The following is a 17,766-nucleotide window of genomic DNA, read 5'->3' on the forward strand; positions in this document are numbered from 1 at the left end:
ATTTTTCTGTTATTCCAGCTTAGAATTTGTTACAGTTTGTGGTAAGCACATAATGTTTATTGAAGATTTTTATTTTTTCTAAGTTGTCTCTTTGTATCCGTATGTATGTGTTTACATATGTATTTGTGAAATTAACATTTCTATTATTTGTATATGTATTTGGAAATTAACGTTTGTATTTGCATATGCCACAGGTTACCTGTTGGGATTTCAAAATAGTCCACAAATTGACACTCCTTCCTTCATGAAATAGAGCTTAATTCTCCTCCCCTTGATTGGACTTAGTGACTTGTTTTTAAAATGTAGAACTTAGCAGATAACAGTGTGGCTTTCTAAGGTAGGTCCTAAAAGATATTGTATCTTGCTCTGGGGGAAGCCAGCTGCTGTCTCATGAAGTAGTCCTGTCAGGAGGCCCATACAGCAAGGAACTCAGGCCTCTTGTCCACAGATACGTGAGGGGCTCCTTGGAAACAGGTCCTTCAGCTCAGTGTAGCCTGCCAACAATGGAAACCTTAGCCAACATCTTGATGGACACTTGAGGAAAACCACCAGCTTATCTGCTTCCCAAATTCCTGCCTCATAGAATGGAGATAGTGAATATTTTTTTAATGCCAAATAATGTTGGCGTTATTTGTTAGGTAATATATCCAATGCTATAATCCCATTTTCCAGAGATAAAATGATTAACATTTTTGTTCTTTTACACTTTTTTTTTACAGAGGAGAAAAATGTATATATTTACATGTAAAATATATATAATTTGCCTTTTTAAGACAAAAATTGTGATTGCCACCTCCATGTCACTTAATAGACAAGGTCTTCCTTTCATAGTAATGTAATTTTAATGGCTACAGTATACTACATAGTAAGAAATTATCATTTAGTTGGGCAATCCTTCATTTTGAATAGTTACAAACAATGTTTCGATGATAAATATCCTTGTAGTGAAATTCACCTCTACTTCAGTACTGAGGATTGAACCCAGGAGTGCTCTATCAGTGAGCTATATCACCAGCCCTTTTTATTTTCTATTTTGAAATAGGGTCTTATTAAGTTGCTGAGGTTGACCTCAAACTTGTGTTTCCCCTCTTTCAGCCTCCTGAGTCACTGGGGTTATAGGCATGTGCCACCACACTTGACCAAAGTCTTTTTCTAATAACCAAATTTTATGTGTGTCTGTATTTTAAGATAATCAAATTCAAATTTTGATGTCCAAAAATGATCTATATTTTTGATATTTTTGTTGTGTTTTACACAATTTCCCTTCAGAAAAGGGAAGTATTCTCATACTCTCAGCAGTACTATTCCTTTTTATCCTTGCCAGTGTGGGAGGTAAGAAAATGTTATGTTATATGTCTTTGATTGCCAGTGAGTTGATGATATTTTTTCCTCTTATCCTTTTATAATTGTTCTTTTTAGTGTCACTCCTTGATTTTGAGCTCTTCATCTTTTTACTTAATATTTATTTTTTAGTTTTGGGTGGACACAATATTTTTATTTGTTTATGTGGTGATGAGGATCAAACCCAGTGCCTCACGCACACTAGGTGAGCGCTCTACCTCTGAAAGGCAACCCCAGCCCCCTCTTCATCTTTTTGTAATGGCTTCATAAAGGCTCCAAGTTCTTTTTTCTTTCTTTTTTTTTTTTTTTTTTTTTTGGTGGTGGTGGGGATTGAACCCAGGGCCTCACACATGCTAGAAAAGTTTTGCCACTGAGCCACATCCTCGGCCCCATCATAAAAGCAATTTGTATGCAAAGTATATTAACTCTGTCATGTATTACTGATATCTTCTTCTCCTGTTTGTCATTTTTCCTTTATATGTGATATTTTGAAATTCTTTTTTAAAATATTTATTTATTTATTTTTAGTTTTTTTAGGTGGATACAATATCTTTATTTTTATGTGGTGCTGAGGATCGAACTCAGTGCCTCATGCATGCCAGACGAGCACGCTACCACTTGAGCCATATCCCCAACCCCTGCAATTCTTAATACAGTTCAGTTTTTATGTAGTCACATCTATCTTTTTATTCATAGTTACTGCCTTTGATGTTAAAGTTTTAGAAACCTCCTTATAGCCCAAGATTTAAAAAATATCCACATCTATTTCTTTTTGTTGCTTTTTTTGCTTTTATGCTTTAAGTTATATGACTCAGATTTTATGTTTTCACAAGTGGGTATCTACTTGTCCCAGTAATACTTTTGTTTAGTTTATTCCCAGTTAGCATATTAAATTTATTGTTATTGTGACTAGTATCTTTTTCCCAGTCTTTTCAAACTGGTTATTGCTGTTTTGAAGGAAAGTAGTTGGTTGTATTTGACTTGTATAACTCATGATGATGATGATGATGATGATGATGATGATGATGATGATTTGCTTTATTTGCTTGGGGTTGTAGAAAATAATAGTTTTTTGTAAGAGTTTCTAATATCCATATCTCATTTCTATTTTCTTTTTTTAAATATTTTTTTAGTTGTAGTTGGACACAATACCTTTTATTTATTTATTTTTTTGTGGTGCTGAGGATCGAATCCCGTGCCTTGCACATGCTAGGTGAGCACTCTACCACTGAGCCACAACCCCAGCCCCTCATTTCTATTTTCTTTCTTTGAATAGAACTTCAAGAACAATATTAAATAATAGCAATAAAGAGAATCACCTTTATCTTTTTCTCTCCTTAATGAACTTCCTCTAATATGTCAGTTTTAAGTTCTATTACTCATTTCAGTAGATGTGGAGGAGGTACCCTTCCATTACTAGGATATTAACTTTTTATCAGGATCAAATGTTGAATTTCCATCAAAAGAATTTTTAGCATCTAGTGAGGTAACCATGTTTTTTTTAATCTCTTAGTATTAGTCATAGATTGATTATGATACCATTCTGACATTTCCAGAAGAACTTATTTTTGGTAATAGTGTAGTATTTTCCATTAATTTACTAATATGTTATTTGGAATTTTGCGTGCATGTTGGTGAAGTTAATTGGTATTACTATTTGTACAGACAGCTTTGGACAGATACCACCTGAGTTATGAAAATAAACTGAGAAACTGTGCATCTTTCTTACCATTAAAAAAAAAGTCTATTCCTCAAAGGTATAATATCATCTTTAAAATGATACATATTTGGTGCTGTTTGAAGGGAATAGTTATTAGACAACTGTTTTCTTCCTTAGTTATTATTCAGGATTTTTAATTTTTTTTAACACCTAGATTCAATTTTGATAATTTCATTTTCCTGAAACATTATCCTTTTGAGATTTTCAAATTTAGTAGTGTACAATTAGTGCTTTTTGAAATATTTTAAACTTGCCTGGGAGTGTGGCTCAGTGTGATTTAATCCTCAGCACTGCTTAAAAACTACACACACACAACCTGCACCTCAAAGCATTAATCTCTGAGATATACAAAGAACTCAAAAACTTAACAACAACAACAAAAACAAATAACCCAATCAATAAATGGGCAAAGGAACTGAACAGGCACTTCACAGAAGAAGAAATATAGTCAAACATATGAAAAAATGTTCAAAATCTGTAGCTGTGAGAGAAATGCAAATTAAAACTACACTGAGATTCCATCTCACTCCAATCAGAATGGCAATTATTAAAAATACAAATAACAATAAATACTGGCAAGGATTTGGGGGAAAAGGTACACTCATACATTGCTGGTGGGACTGCAAATTGGTGCAATCACTCTGGAAAGCAATGTGGAGATTCCTTGGAAAACTCGGAATGGAACCACCATTTGACCCAGTTATCCCACCCCTTGTTATATACCCAAAGGACTTAAAATCATCATATTACAGTTATACAGCCATATCATTTTCTTATAGCAGCTCAGTTCACAATAGCTAAACTATGGAACCAACCTCGGTGCCCTTCAACAGATGAATGGATAAAGAAAATGTGATATATATATATATATATATATATATATATATATATATATATATATATGTATGTATATATACACATACATATATATGTATGTGTGTGTGTTTATGTATATACATATACACACACAATGGAATATTACTCAGACATTAAGAAGAGTAAAATTATGGCTTTTGCTGGTAAATGGATGGAACTGGAGACTATCAAGCTAAGTGAAATAAGCCAACCCAAAAACCAAAGGCCAATATGTGAATGCTAACACACAACAAGGGAAGAAGAGGGAAAGAATAAAAGTTCATGGATTAGACAAAAGGGAGTGAAGGGAAGGGAGAAAGGATGGGAATAGGAAAGACTGTAGAATGATTCAGACATAATTTTCCTATGTTCACATAGGAATACATGACCAGTGAAATTCCCCATCATGTACAACCGCAAGAATGGGATGCTAATTAGAATAAGTTATACTCTATATATGTATAATATGTCAAAATATACTCTACTTTCATGTGTATCTAAAAAGAACAGTAAAAAAGCACATATATGAGATTATATAATATATATGTATGAAAAGATTCAATTAGTGATTTTTTTTTTTACATTCTATGGTGACTTACATTCTAATTTATTAATTTTGTCCTGAATTTATTCATTTCTTTTGCAGACTTTCTTTGCATTTTATAAAGCTCTTGAGATCAAGTGATTCATTTGTGATTTTCTTTTTTTTTTCTGTCTTAATAAAAATATCACAATTGGAAATTTTCTTGATCAGATAATCTTTGCAAAGTTTTGAGATTTTGATATACAAAGTTTTTACTGAAATTTCCAAAAAGTTTATACTTGCAGTTTTTATTTATTCTATGCCCGAATGCTAAATTACTTAACATTTTTATTAAATTTTTGTGTGCAGAATTATTCAGTTTTTAATTTCTAGTTTGATTTTGTTATAGTTAGACAATGTAGCTTATGTGGTTTCTAACTTGGCAAAATTTAGATTTTTTTCATAGTTAATGTATGATTACTTTTTGGTAAATGTGCTGTGAACTTTTAAGGAGAATACCATGTGAATTGTGAAGTTTGATGTGATTTTTCAGAGTTAATATGTTGTTTATGTGACACAGAATGAATTTATTAACACTTCTAAGAATAAGATGTGTGTTAAGTTTAATAATCATTGAAGATATATTCTAGTTTCAGATGTGTAGAAAAGTAATGAATTTAGTTCTGTTAAGTTCTCGGGGGGTTTTTTTGTGGTGGGGAGGGTACCAGGGATTGAACTCAGGGGCACTCAACCACTGAGCCACATCCCCAGCCCAATTTTGTATGTTATTAGAGAGAGGGTCTCACCTATTCCTTATCACCTCGCCGTTGCTGAGGCTGGCTTTGAACTGGCAATCCTCCTGTCTCAGCCTCCTGAGCTTCCAGGATTACAGGCGTGCACCACTGTGCCTGGCTAAATTCTCATTTTTGGCGTTTACTTTTTCTTTTAATACTGAGATGGTGAATACCTGTAATCACAGCAACTCTGGAGGCAAAAGTAGGAGGATCCCAAGTTCAAGTCCAGCCTCAGCAATTTAGTGTGAACCCTTAGCAGTTTAGATGCTGTCTCAAAGGAAGAAGGATGGGGTTGTAACTCAGTGGTGGAGCACTTCTAGTTTAATCCTCGTTACCAAAAATAAATAAATAAATTCTAAGAGAAGTATGCTAAAATGTGTACTCATATTTTGTCTGTCTCTTTATATTTTTCAATTTAAATTTTTAATTCTTTTCCTTATTCTTAATTGGCTTTGCATTGTATTTATGTATTTCAGTGCTCTTTTATTCCCTTTGAAAAGGTTCAGGACTTCCTTGTGGGGTCTTTAATTTTAGTTTATTGGTAGTTATTAAAAGTGTTCTTACAGCACTTAATGCTTTTTTCTTGATACAATATAGCCGCATTCACTTTCTTTTTATTTGTATCAGTAAGTTTTGCTTTCCCCTATTTTTCAGTCAGTTCCCTTAGTTTTCAGCCAAACTGTTGTTTTAGATGTTACTCTTAGGAACAGGAATTTTTAGTTTTTTTCCCAATCTGATGGTGTGCCTTTCTTGGGAATTTTTTTCTTTATTATGATCATGTCTATCACTTTACTTTGTGTTTTCATCTTTATTTCTGTTCTATTTAATTTTTTCTTTCACTTTCCTTTATTTATTCAGACAATTTATTATTTTTATTCTACCAGTGGTACAGAGAAATTAAAATATACATATTGAAACCTATCTATCAATGTTAATGGAGTCTGTGAATGGAGAAAAATTAGTGCTTTTTTTATTATCTCTTTTCACAGACTCCATCCCAGGTTTGGTTTTGGTTTTTGTTATTTTGTTTTTGGTTCCTGGTATTGAACCCAGGAATACTTAACCACCGAGCTCTATCCCCAGCCTTTTTTTTTTTTTTTTTGAGACAGAGCCTTGCTAAATTGCTTAGGGCCTCTCTAAATTGCTGAGGCTGGCTTTGAAGTTGGATCCTCCTGCCTCAGCCTCCCTAGTCACTGGGATTACAGATGTGCATCACCATACCCAGCCAACCCAAGTATATTGAAATCATGAAATTTTGTAGATACAGAATGTTTTTTAAAATATTTATTTTTTAGTTTTAGGTGGACACAATATCTTTATTTTATTTTTATGTAGTGCTGAGAATTGAACCCAGTGCCTCACTATGCTAGGTGAGCACACTACCACTTGAGCCACATCCCCAACCCCTACAGAATATTTTTTGAAGTATGAAACTTCTCTCTTAATAGTGATTCTTAAATTTGCAATGTCACACAACCACATTAATAATAGTCACTTTATACTAAACTCTTTTCTGGTTTATTACCACTATTTTCTCTTTACAGCATCTTCCCATTTCTTAATTCTTTATTTTGATTCATTTTCCAGTTAAATGAATTACATTCTAGATAAATTTTTTTTAGAAAGAATAAGGGGGTGGCATAATTTCTGAGTGGTTGCTTGTCTAAAACCATCTTTCTTTTGCCCTGGAATATAAAAGGTATTCTATTATAGGAAAGTGTTATATGCTTTGGACCATTTGTCTTTCTAAATAATTGTGTCATTTCCCTCTTCATGGGGTATTTTTGTAGTTGCTTTTGTTATATTTTTAAAGAACCGTTGGCATTTTGCCAGGATAGGTCCAGTTCCACAATTCCTTTTGTTGTGTTTGTGTGTGCACACGCGCACATAAATGACTATATAAGTAAATACACACACACACACACACAACCTTAGTTCTGATACTCAGTGAATTTCTCTGCTGGAGTCTTTTATTTTATTTTATTCTCCACTTGATTCTAGCTTGTTTTTCATTTGATCACTTTAAACTCCTAGTAGTATCATGAAATTTCTTTTCTACCCCAAAATACCTAGAGCTATCACATTTCTATTAGATCTTCTTCAGTGATGAAGAAGATGTATACCTCATGAATGTCTTCCTCTGCTCCTTTTTCATTGGGAACTCTGAATTCTTGTTTCCTTAGAGTAAAAATGTTTCTTTGATTGGAAGCTTTATCTTAGCTAAGGGTCCAGTTGTTCCTTGGTATCTGCAGTGGATTGGTTCCAGGACATCCTCTGTTATTATACTCTTCAGTCATCTCTAGCTTATTTGTAATACATAATACAATGTAAATACTATGTAACTACTTTTATACAGTATTGTTTAAGGAAAAAGGACTAGAAAAGAGTCTATGTGTTCCGTATAGATGTAATTTTTTGTGTTTGAAATATTTTCAATCCACAATTGGTTGAATCCGTAGTTGTGGAACCCACAGATATGGAGGACTTAGCTGTACATTGAAGTTGCTGGAGATCATATTGGCTTCTGTGTGTAAAGTTGTTTGATAAAAAATTGTCTTAGTTGTTGGGAAGTGGAACCCAGGTGACATTACATCTTGGTGTACCTTTTTATAGGTAAAAAAAGAAAAAGCAAAAATACCCTATAACTACATTACCATGAATATCAAATCTCCTCCTAACATGTCTTTTTATTTATTTTTTTCATAATTTTCTCCTTTTTATCTTAGTTTAGGGGAAATTTCTTAAGCTGACACTCAGTTTGGATTTTCTGATTCACTAATTGAGTTTGTCTCAGTACACAATCTGCTAGTTACTGTCTTTATATTTCTTTTGGAAATTGCTTTTTTTTTTTCCTCCTTTAAGAATGTTCTTTTTTGGGCTGGGGTTGTAGCTCAATGGAAGAGCATTCGCCTAGCACGTGTGAGGCCCTGTGTTCAATCCTTAGTACCACATAAAAATAAATAAATAAATAAAATAAAGGTATTGTATCCATCTACAACTACAAAAAGATTTTTTTAAGAAAACAAATGTTCTTTTTCTTTTTTAATGAATGTTCTTTTCCTAGCCAGGTGTGGTGGCATACGCCTGCAGTCCTAGCAAGGAGGCTAAAGCAGGAGGATCACAAGTGTGAGGCCAGCAACTTAACAAGGTTCTAAGCAATTTAGTGAGGTCCTTAGCAAGCTCCTATCTCAAATAAAAAATAAAAAGGGCTGGGGATGTGGATCAGTGGTTAAGCACCCCAAGTTCAATCCTGGGGACCCCTCCCCCCCAACAAAGAAAAGAATGTTCTTTTCTTTCTCTTTCTTTCTTTTTTTTTTTTGGTACCGGGGATTGAACTCGGAGGCACTGGACCACTGAGCCATGTCCCCAGACCTATTTTGTGTTTTATTTAGAGACAGGGTCTCATTGAGTTGCTTAGCACCTCACTTTTGCTGAAGCTGGTTTTGAACTCCTGCCTCAGATTCCAGATCTGAAAAGCTTTTATTATGACAGCCTCTTCTTTAAAAATTTCTTTTTTGTAGATGGACTTTATTTTATTTTATTTGTTATATGGTGCTATAGATTGAACCCAATGCCTCACACATGCTAGGCAAGCATTCTGCCACTGATCCCCACCATAGCCCCCCGACAACCTCTTTTTATTTTATCAATGATATAATCTCAAATCTCATTGAGATATTTCTGTTTTCTCCTGTTTTGTACAACAGCTCTATCTGAGCACACAAGTTGATCCTCTCTCCTTTTGTGTTGCAGAATATTTTTATATCCAATTATTGTCTCTTTATACAACTTAGAAGGATGTTTCCATTTGTTCTTTAACAAAGATGGCTCTTTCACAAATCATATAGGCCCTTGTATAGTGTTTGTTCCAGAACAGTCTTCCTTTGGTAGTCTAGAGCTTACTGGTGCAGTAGCCAACACTTAGTCCACCTGCTACATCTGCCTGCCCAGTGCCCTACTCCATCATGTGGTCTCCAAACTGTGTAGCAGACCATGGCTGCTCCTACAGTCTTTAATGATTTTTTTTTTTTTTTAGGTGTAGATGGACACAACACAATGCCTTTATTTTTATGGTGCTGAGGATGGAACCCAGGTCCCGCCCATGCTAGGCAAGCGCTTTACCGCTGAGCCATAATCCCAGCCCTCTAATGATATTATCAGAGACTCAAGGAGATTCAAATTTGTGCCCTTGTTGCTTCTATTAGGGGCCATTTGTGAGGCGTGAGGCTAATGTGTGTTTGTGCATTGGGGGATTATTAGAAGGAGAGAATTCCTGAACACATCTCTGAGTGAATGACTTTCTGATCTATTCAGTTCAGTATACATTGCTTCTTTTAAAGCCTTTCAAAGAGCTGTGATCCTTTTTTATAATCTAAGAGTACTGCCCCCTCCCCCAACTTCTGTCTTTGTTTCTAACTGAAATGCTTTCTTCTTCCTCTTCCTTTTTTTTTTTTTCTTTTTTGACTGGGGGAGACTGGGGATTGAACCCAGGAGTGCTCTACCACTGAGCCATACATCCCCAGTCTTTTTTTTTTAGAGAGAGAGAGAGAGAATTTTTTAATATTTATTTTTTAGTTTTCGGCAGACACAACATCTTTGTTTGTATGTGGTGCAGAGGATCAAACCCGGGCCTCACGCATGCCAGGCGAGCGCGCTACCACTTGAGCCACATCCCCAGCCCCCAGCCCGTCTTTTATTTTTATTTTGGGACAGGTTTCACTGAGTTGCTGAGGCTGGCCTCAAACTTGGAATCCTCCTGCCTCAGCTCCCCAAGTTTCTGAGGTTATAGAAATGCTTTCTTCTTAATCCCATTTCCATTTCTAAAAATTCAATCTGTCACTCACTTCCCAGCTTAATGTCACTTTTTCCCAGAAACTTACTAATGTGATTGACCATCACATTTTGCCTATATTCTAGCTCTGTATCCTAGTATTCTTCTTCCATTTGCATTGTGAGTTCCTTGAGTTCTGGTTCACCTTCATAAGAGGCATTAGAATGAAGAGGTTAGAGGAGGCCAGGTTTTACTCCTCACTCAATTCTTATTCCCCATGAGACCTCAAACAAATAAATTACTTTTACCTCAGACTAGAAAGTGGACATAACATTACCTACCTCACAAAACTATTTTGAAAATAAAGTGAGATAACATCATAGTAAACATTGAAATATTATTTCCTTTTTCTTTATCATTATAGCACCTACTCTATGTAGCACCTCATCCATGCTACAGGCCTTCAATTAATGGTGATTGAATGAATGAATCCAGATCCAAAGTGGTTTCCACAAAACTCACCTTTGATTTAAATCAATGGCAGAACCTAGAATAGAATCCAGGGCTCCCAAGTATCCCACACTTGTTCCCACCTACACATGTCAAATTAATGAAACTCCTCAAATTGCTTTTCATAAAGTCTCTAGAAAGGAAGAGGGTTTTGTTTTGTTTAATAAATTGTAACCCTTCTGCAAAATATATAGAATTCTGTTTGTTTGCTTGAACTTTCAAATAAGCAATTGTTTTCTTACCTGCCTTGACATTTTAGAAAGAGCCACAGATGGAATCCTAAAAAAGAGTCAACATAGTGTTACAATGGAAAGATTTGATTCAGATTAGAATTTTAGAAAGCTGTTGGTTGTTAACTCTTAATACTCCACAAATCCTTCAATTAGTGAAATGTGTTTTGTTTTGTTTATTTGTTTTGGGGTTATTGGAGATTGAACCCAGGCATGCTCAACCACTGAGCTACATCCTCAATCCTTAAAAAAAAATTTTTTTTTTGAGACAGGGTCTTGATAAATAGCCCATGCTGGCCTCAAACTTGCAAACCTCCTGCCTCAGACTTTTCAATCACTAGGTATGCACCACTGTACCCAACTGTGAATGTGTTAATTCTGTGTGGTTTTTCTCCACTCTTTTCTTTTTTTAAAATGTTTATTTTTTAGTTGTAGTTGGACGCAAAGATATTATACCTTTATTTTTTTATTTATTTTTATGTGGTGCCGAGGGTCTAACCCAGGGCCTCACATGTGCTAGGCTAGCACTGTACCCCTGAACCATGACCCCAGCCCCTCCACTCTTTATTTATATTGAAGGTGGCATGTCATCTCCTGTATTCTTGTCTAATAAAGATAGAAAAATCTCTTTACTGATTATGTCATTTCAACTAAGCTGGAGGATCTGATTGTACTTTTTAGTGAAAGGAAACTTGTAATTTCTTGGATTGAGTGTTAAACCTTCTTGGGGAAGGGTGAGGAGGTATCGTATTATGGAATGAATACACCTTCTAGGAAATCTCCTCTTTTGTATTTCCCTTTAGGACGGTACTACTCAAAGTCTGGGAAACTTGCTAGACATGATGTACCAGGAGCCAGCACGATGGTCCTATACATTTCAAACATTTTCATTTCTGAGCCGCCTGAAAGTACAGCTGGAGCCCTTCCCTGAGAAACACGTACAGGCCAAGAAGCCCATGCAGATCTTTGAGAGGTCTGTGTACAGTGACAGGTAAGATACCAAGCCCTTTGCCAGTTACAAGCCCCATGCTCAGTTCTGTGTGTTTGTTCTTCTTGCATGACTCTGCACTGGTCTAATCAATGAAAATGGTACTTAAAAAAAAGCTTCCTTTTAAAGACAATTTTACAGATTTCTCCATAGTTGTAATTCTGCTGAATTACATGTCAGAAAAGGAAGTTGTGTTTTTCATAAACTGTATGCATTGAATTTCCCACAATGCTCTTGACTACCTTATGTTTCCTTACTTTATGGCATAGAGGCAAACTTGTACTTATCTAGTATAACTTAAATACTTAAAGTACAGAATAGACACTTAGGTAGCAGTATATATTCCAGGGAACCAAATAAATCCGTGATTGATTATCACCTAATTGAAAACTATAGACAATTAAAATTTATGTTGCCTAAATGACTACAGGAGCTCTATTCACTCTTTTTATTCTTCAGAAAAGGATGTCTAGGCAGAAATAGCACATTTGCAAAATTGGCACCTGTGTTCTATTTATCCTTTTTTTGATCCCTTCCTATGTGTTAGGGCTTATTGCTGGCCAGAGTCTAGAGTAAACACAAAATACTTATGTACTTCAGGGGCAGGTCTTCATCATGAAGGAAAGAGATGTATGGTTACTTTAAGTATAGGCTAGCAGACAGCCTGGGAGGTGAGCCCATCTATTCCAAAAGAATTACCCCATCCAGGCACCAGATTTCCTGCATCTGTTTTGCCACAAAGACGAGGCTATAAACTTGGGGTTTGGCCACCTAGAGATGAAGTTAGGGTGGCTTGATCTGAATACTGCTGAGGTTTTTCATTTGTGAACTTTGTTGGTAAAATGGTGCTTTTAAGCAGACTTATTTATTAAGCCCTTTTGATCTATCAAAATGGAACTTTTTCATTGTCCACTCACTGCTAAAGATATTCATGATTCCAAATTAGATAAACTAGTTCTTAAGTGCTCGCATAAAGCCTCCTGGAAGGAAAAAAATAAGGATTTATTTGTAAATGGCATGTGATTATCTGACTTTACCTCCAACTCATGCAAGACATGTGAAACAAACCCTGCAAGCTACACATTCCTTCTTTCTAGGCCCCAAGAGGGGTGTATTCTAAAAAAACCAAATGGGTGGATTACAAATGGTTGGGCTCTGAGTTTTAGTTCTTTTTCTACTATGTACTGGACTTCTCTCCGTTTTTCTCTCTTCTTTCAAGGCATGCCTCTTGAGACTAGGAAGTTGAGTTACATATAATCTTCTGGATTGCTTGGAAACATTCACAGTTGGTCTTTTGACTTCTGGCCCCTTAGTGAGAGACCTCCCAGAGGAAAACAGAAAAATAGAAATACTACATTTATTAGAAATGCTTTGCTAAGCTACCTGGATCTTAACATTTACTTGTAAAGGAAGAGATAAAAATTGATCCCACTATGGAGTTACATCATTCCAGGTACCTTCATCAGAAGGGGCTTTTTTTAAGGATAACTTATTACAAATTCTAATCCTGAGTATAATTTTATATCCTTTTAAAAATTCATTCCAGGGCTGGGGGTCTGGCTAGCTCAGTGGTAGAATATGATGTTTAGCTTGCACAGGGCCCTGAGTTTCATTCTCAGTTTACACACATGCATGTGCATGCACACACACACACACATACGCACACACACACACACACAAAAATCATTCCTTTATTTGTTGGCTCAATACAGATTTATTGAATGGCTCTTCTGTTGAGGCCTCAGACGTGCTCCTGGGGCTGTATCAGAGAAGGCAGTTCCAGTCACTGCCTGTATGAGAGAATTCTAGTCTAATAGGGACTGTACACATGCGTGTTCTGAAAGAGGAATATGGGTTTTCTGGGAGAGTAGAGTACAGGGAGAAAGAAATTTAAGTCTATTTTGATTGAGTTAAAGGAAACACTAGCATGTGGTTTTAGAACAGAGACCCTGACTCTAGGCTTTAAGCCCTGTTCTTCTCCACAGCCCCTACATTCAGTCTGCAGTAGAGGTCTCCTCTTAGTGCCCAAAACCTTATCTTCTACTCCCTCTCACCTATCACTACTAGCTTTGGAAAAATAAGGGATGTGCTCATCCTCAGGGCCCATTTTATAGGACTTCTAAATTTTTCTTTATAGCATCTGAATTTCTTCTTCTAGTTATCTGTGGAAAAGCTAACAACATTTTTCAGAACTTGATTTATAAAAGACACCTTTTTCCTTTTGCCTTCAGCTAAGCTATAGCAAAATCATTCTAGACTAAGAAAGTTTGCTTTTGTTATTTTCACATTAGCTTCTTTATAGCCAGCAAAAAGCAGTGCAGTAATAACAAAGATATTTTAAATAATCCACCAGTCACTTTTTCTAAGCACTTTATGAGTATTATGTGCAATCATCACAGTAATGGGTTGAGAGAGTTCAGGTGACTTTCCAGTGTGTCATGGCTAGTGAGCATTACAGCCAGGATCAGACCCTGCAGAGTTACTTTGGAAACTATTCTCTTAAAGGCACACTCACTGTCTTCCCCAAGTCATTCATACACAAGGATTCTGAATTTCATTTTCCCAGAAGTAGCCAGTTGCTGAGCATTGCCTTAGAAACCGGAGTTCATTGTTGAGGATATAAATTGTGTTTTATATCAAAATGCCTGTGATTTGAAAACGGACTTGACCCCTCCAAAGCCATGATTTCTGTTTAGCTCTGACTTCCTATTTACCAGAGCCTCCTTTTGTTGTGGAAGTAAGCAAGAAGCAAAGCTAGTTTGATTTGCAGCTTTAGAGTGTTTAATCTGACTTAGAAGTTTAGCAGCAGAGGAAGCAAGCCAGTAGGAGCTCATACGTACTTTGGCGGAGAGTCTACTTTCTTGTTAATACTGAAGTTAGTAAGAAATGTATTTCCTGCTTCATAGATGACACCACATAAAGGTAGTTCCCTCTTCATTTCTCAGCTAGACAAAAGGGTAGCTTAGCAGGCAGAGGACTCAGAGGCCTTCAGTCCTTAAATATAATATGCTGAGTGGCTTTATGCTGGATTCACTTGTTTTTGTTTTTTGGGGGGTAGGTACCAGGCATTGAACTCGGATACTCAACCACTGAGCCACATTCCCAGCCTTATTTTGTATTTTACTTAGAGACAGGGTCTCACTGACCTCATTGGGTCTCACTGACTCTCAGTTGCTGAGGCCAGCTTTGAATTCATGATCCTCCTTTCTCAGCCTCCCGAGCCACTGGGATTATAGGTTTTGTTTGGGGCCTTGCTATCCCAGGAAATCCCACAAGTTGCACCCTTTGCTATGTGTCTCAGCTGGTTGAAAAATTGTCCTGGACCAATGAGTTACTCTTCTGGTATCCCTTTTCTTGCAGTGACTTATTGCATCTGGAAAGCTGTGGTCTCAGCCTTTAAGTTGAGGTACTGTTTTCCACCATAGTGTTGAGCAGGGAGGGAGCTGTGGGTTAAGAATTCAGATTTCTTAAGGATTGATGAGGAGCTAGAAAGGTTAAGTGCTTTGAACAGACATGGAACAAGTGGTTATTGATTTTTGTGCTTGTCTCTCTCTTATGCTTTTCATTCCATTTCCCATTCTTCCTCCATCCCCACCCCATCCCACTTACATTTCTAACCAGGTATATCTTTGCCAAGAATCTTTTTGAAAATGGTTCCCTCAGTGACATCGAATGGCACATCTATCAGGACTGGCATACTTTTCTCCTGCAGGAGTTTGCCAGTCGACTGTCATTACATGGCTTCATCTACCTCCAGGCTACTCCCCAGGTAACTCTGAACCTAAAACCTTCGTCTTCAGGGCTTCATGAAACTAAGAGGGTGACTTTCAGATTTTCTTGTTGGAGAAGTTAGAACACAGGCATTATACAGGGCAGAGAGAGCAATAGGTGGACACCTCCTAATCTAGTGTTGAGCAACCCATTTCCCACAGGTTTTGTGCAGCAGTGTGCTCAAGCAATTAAGTATGCATTAAAGGGTCCTGCTTAATGAAGCCACAAAGCAAGAATAAATTGGGCACTATCCCTGTCACTCTAGGTTTATGGCATGGACACTCTGAACTGTAGCCAGTGGCCTCAGTGCTTCCTTCCAGTGGCAGGGTCATATGAGGTTATAATGATCTCATTGGTTTTCTGAATAGGATGTGGAGAGGGAGAGAAAGAGGATTTTTCTCACCTCATCCTGATATTGCCCTAATTTATTGCCTCTTTTGAAATGTTGAGGAGGCCATGGGTGTGGTAGGATGGACTATAGAAGTTCATTCTGTGGCTTTCTGACTTGCACTTTGAAGCCAGCCAACATACAGGATGACATCATGGCAGGAGACTGAAGTCTGTGGAGACAGCATGGTCTTTGGTTTCTGCTGACTGGCAGTGAGAGTAGGCAGCCCCAGGGAAAGCTTTGCACTGGAGGGGTCCTTGTCTATAAAATCCATGACTGGGACAAGATATCTCTAAAGACTTCTGGAGTGGGATTTCAAGTCAAGGTGAGAGGAACTTGCTGAGAGATGCGTTGCTCTCAGCTTTTGAGAAATACTTAAATGCCAACTATACCACGTAATCTTAGAAGAAAGGAAAGCTGTCTGCATGCTAAAGGCCGTGTTTTTCAGAGCTAGGGATAAGCCTCATGGCAAAAGTGAGCCTGAGAGCAGATTGAATAGGGTCAGAAAACAAGTAGGAGAGTCCCTGTCTCAGAGACTCACACAGGCCGTGGAGCAGAGGACTGGAAAGAAGGATCTTACCTTGGGAAAGGAGCAACCAAACAAGAAACCTTTGAATATGACGAGATCCAGATACTGGGGATCTTTGTTTTGCGGGTTTCTAGAAATTATAAGGCAGAAGCTAAATTAGGAGGGAATAAGAGAGTACACAGAAATAAAGAGTCTAAGGTTTAAAATGAAAATGAACTAGAGGTTCTTGAGGCCAGAGGGCTGAGAACCTTTTATGAAGCTGCTGCTTCTTTTTTGTTTTAAATATATTTATTTTTTAGTTGTAGTTGGACACAATAGTCTTTATTTTATTTTTATGTGGTGCTGAGGATTGAACCTAGGGCCTTGCACATGTTAGGCAAGTGCTCTACTGCTGAGCCACAATCCCAGTCCTGTGAAGCTTCTTTTTATGACAAGAACCACTCTAGCCTGTGCAGTGGTACACATCTATAATCCCAGCAGCTTGAAAGGTTGAGGCAGGAGGATCACAAATTCTAAGCCAGTTTCAGCAATTTAGCAAGACCCTGTCTCAGATAAAAAGGGCTAGAAATATGGCTTGATGATTAAGCACCCCTGGGTTTAATCCCTGGCACCACAAAAAAGAGAACTAGGCTAAAGTTAGGTGCATTAATGCCATTTGACATTTCTGAGACTTCTTTCAGTGGTTTTCATTGCTTGGGAGCAGGTATATAAGAGGCAAATTAATGAAAGTGATTATTTTAGAGGTAGGTATCATTGAATAGGGAAAGAGAAATCCCTTGCCAAAGAGGTTAGCTTGAAGTAGCTGAGGGTCGGGTTTAAAGTGAGAGAAGGCTTGCTCCCAGGAGGACTCACTAGTGATAGAACTATGTTGTTGGGTTGAGTGAAGATTGTGGTTGGCATTTAAAAAGGTGACAAGTTTTCCATGGGAGTCATGGGATGACTGGATTCAAGGAAGCAGAAGCTTGAGAGGTTGGGCATTAGAAGGGAGAGTTCTGACCCAACTTGTTCCAAGGGAGACAGAAGTTCAGCACAGCAGCTTAGTATCATGAAGACAGTGTTGGGAGGAGCAAAGGAGGAGGTGGGCTGATCTGTTCCTAAGAGTAAAACAGTGCTGCCTGGCCAACTCACCGGCCCCTTTTTTTGGGGAGTGGAGGTTGGACTCAGGTACTGGGACCCACAGGAAAGCAAGCAAGTCTCTTTCACTTTTTTGTATGTACTCCGAGGGAATGACCTATGAGAGGGATAGGGGCAGTGATGGTGATGATGGTGATTATCTCTGGAGGGTCTTGATATATTCTTTTGAGGAGATTAACTAAAGTACTTTAGCTGGTATAGGATGAACTGGT

General features: G+C 37.2%; 1 protein-coding gene across 3 annotated transcripts in view; it reads left to right on the plus strand.

The window, feature by feature from the left end:
- Dguok (deoxyguanosine kinase) overlaps nt 1-17,766 on the plus strand; it is a 35,747-nt gene that overhangs the window by 12,029 nt on the left and 5,952 nt on the right. For 2 of the 3 annotated variants that reach the window (XM_027943804.3, XM_027943806.3), the window contains 2 exons: nt 11,548-11,735; nt 15,354-15,501. In XM_027943804.3, coding sequence (XP_027799605.2) covers nt 11,548-11,735; nt 15,354-15,501 — 336 coding nt within the window. The remainder of the gene's footprint in view (nt 1-11,547; nt 11,736-15,353; nt 15,502-17,766) is intronic. The other variant, XM_027943805.3, reaches the window with a different exon arrangement.

Source organism: Marmota flaviventris, chromosome 14 (assembly GCF_047511675.1).
Source record: "Marmota flaviventris isolate mMarFla1 chromosome 14, mMarFla1.hap1, whole genome shotgun sequence".
NCBI classification, from domain to species: domain Eukaryota; kingdom Metazoa; phylum Chordata; class Mammalia; order Rodentia; family Sciuridae; genus Marmota; species Marmota flaviventris.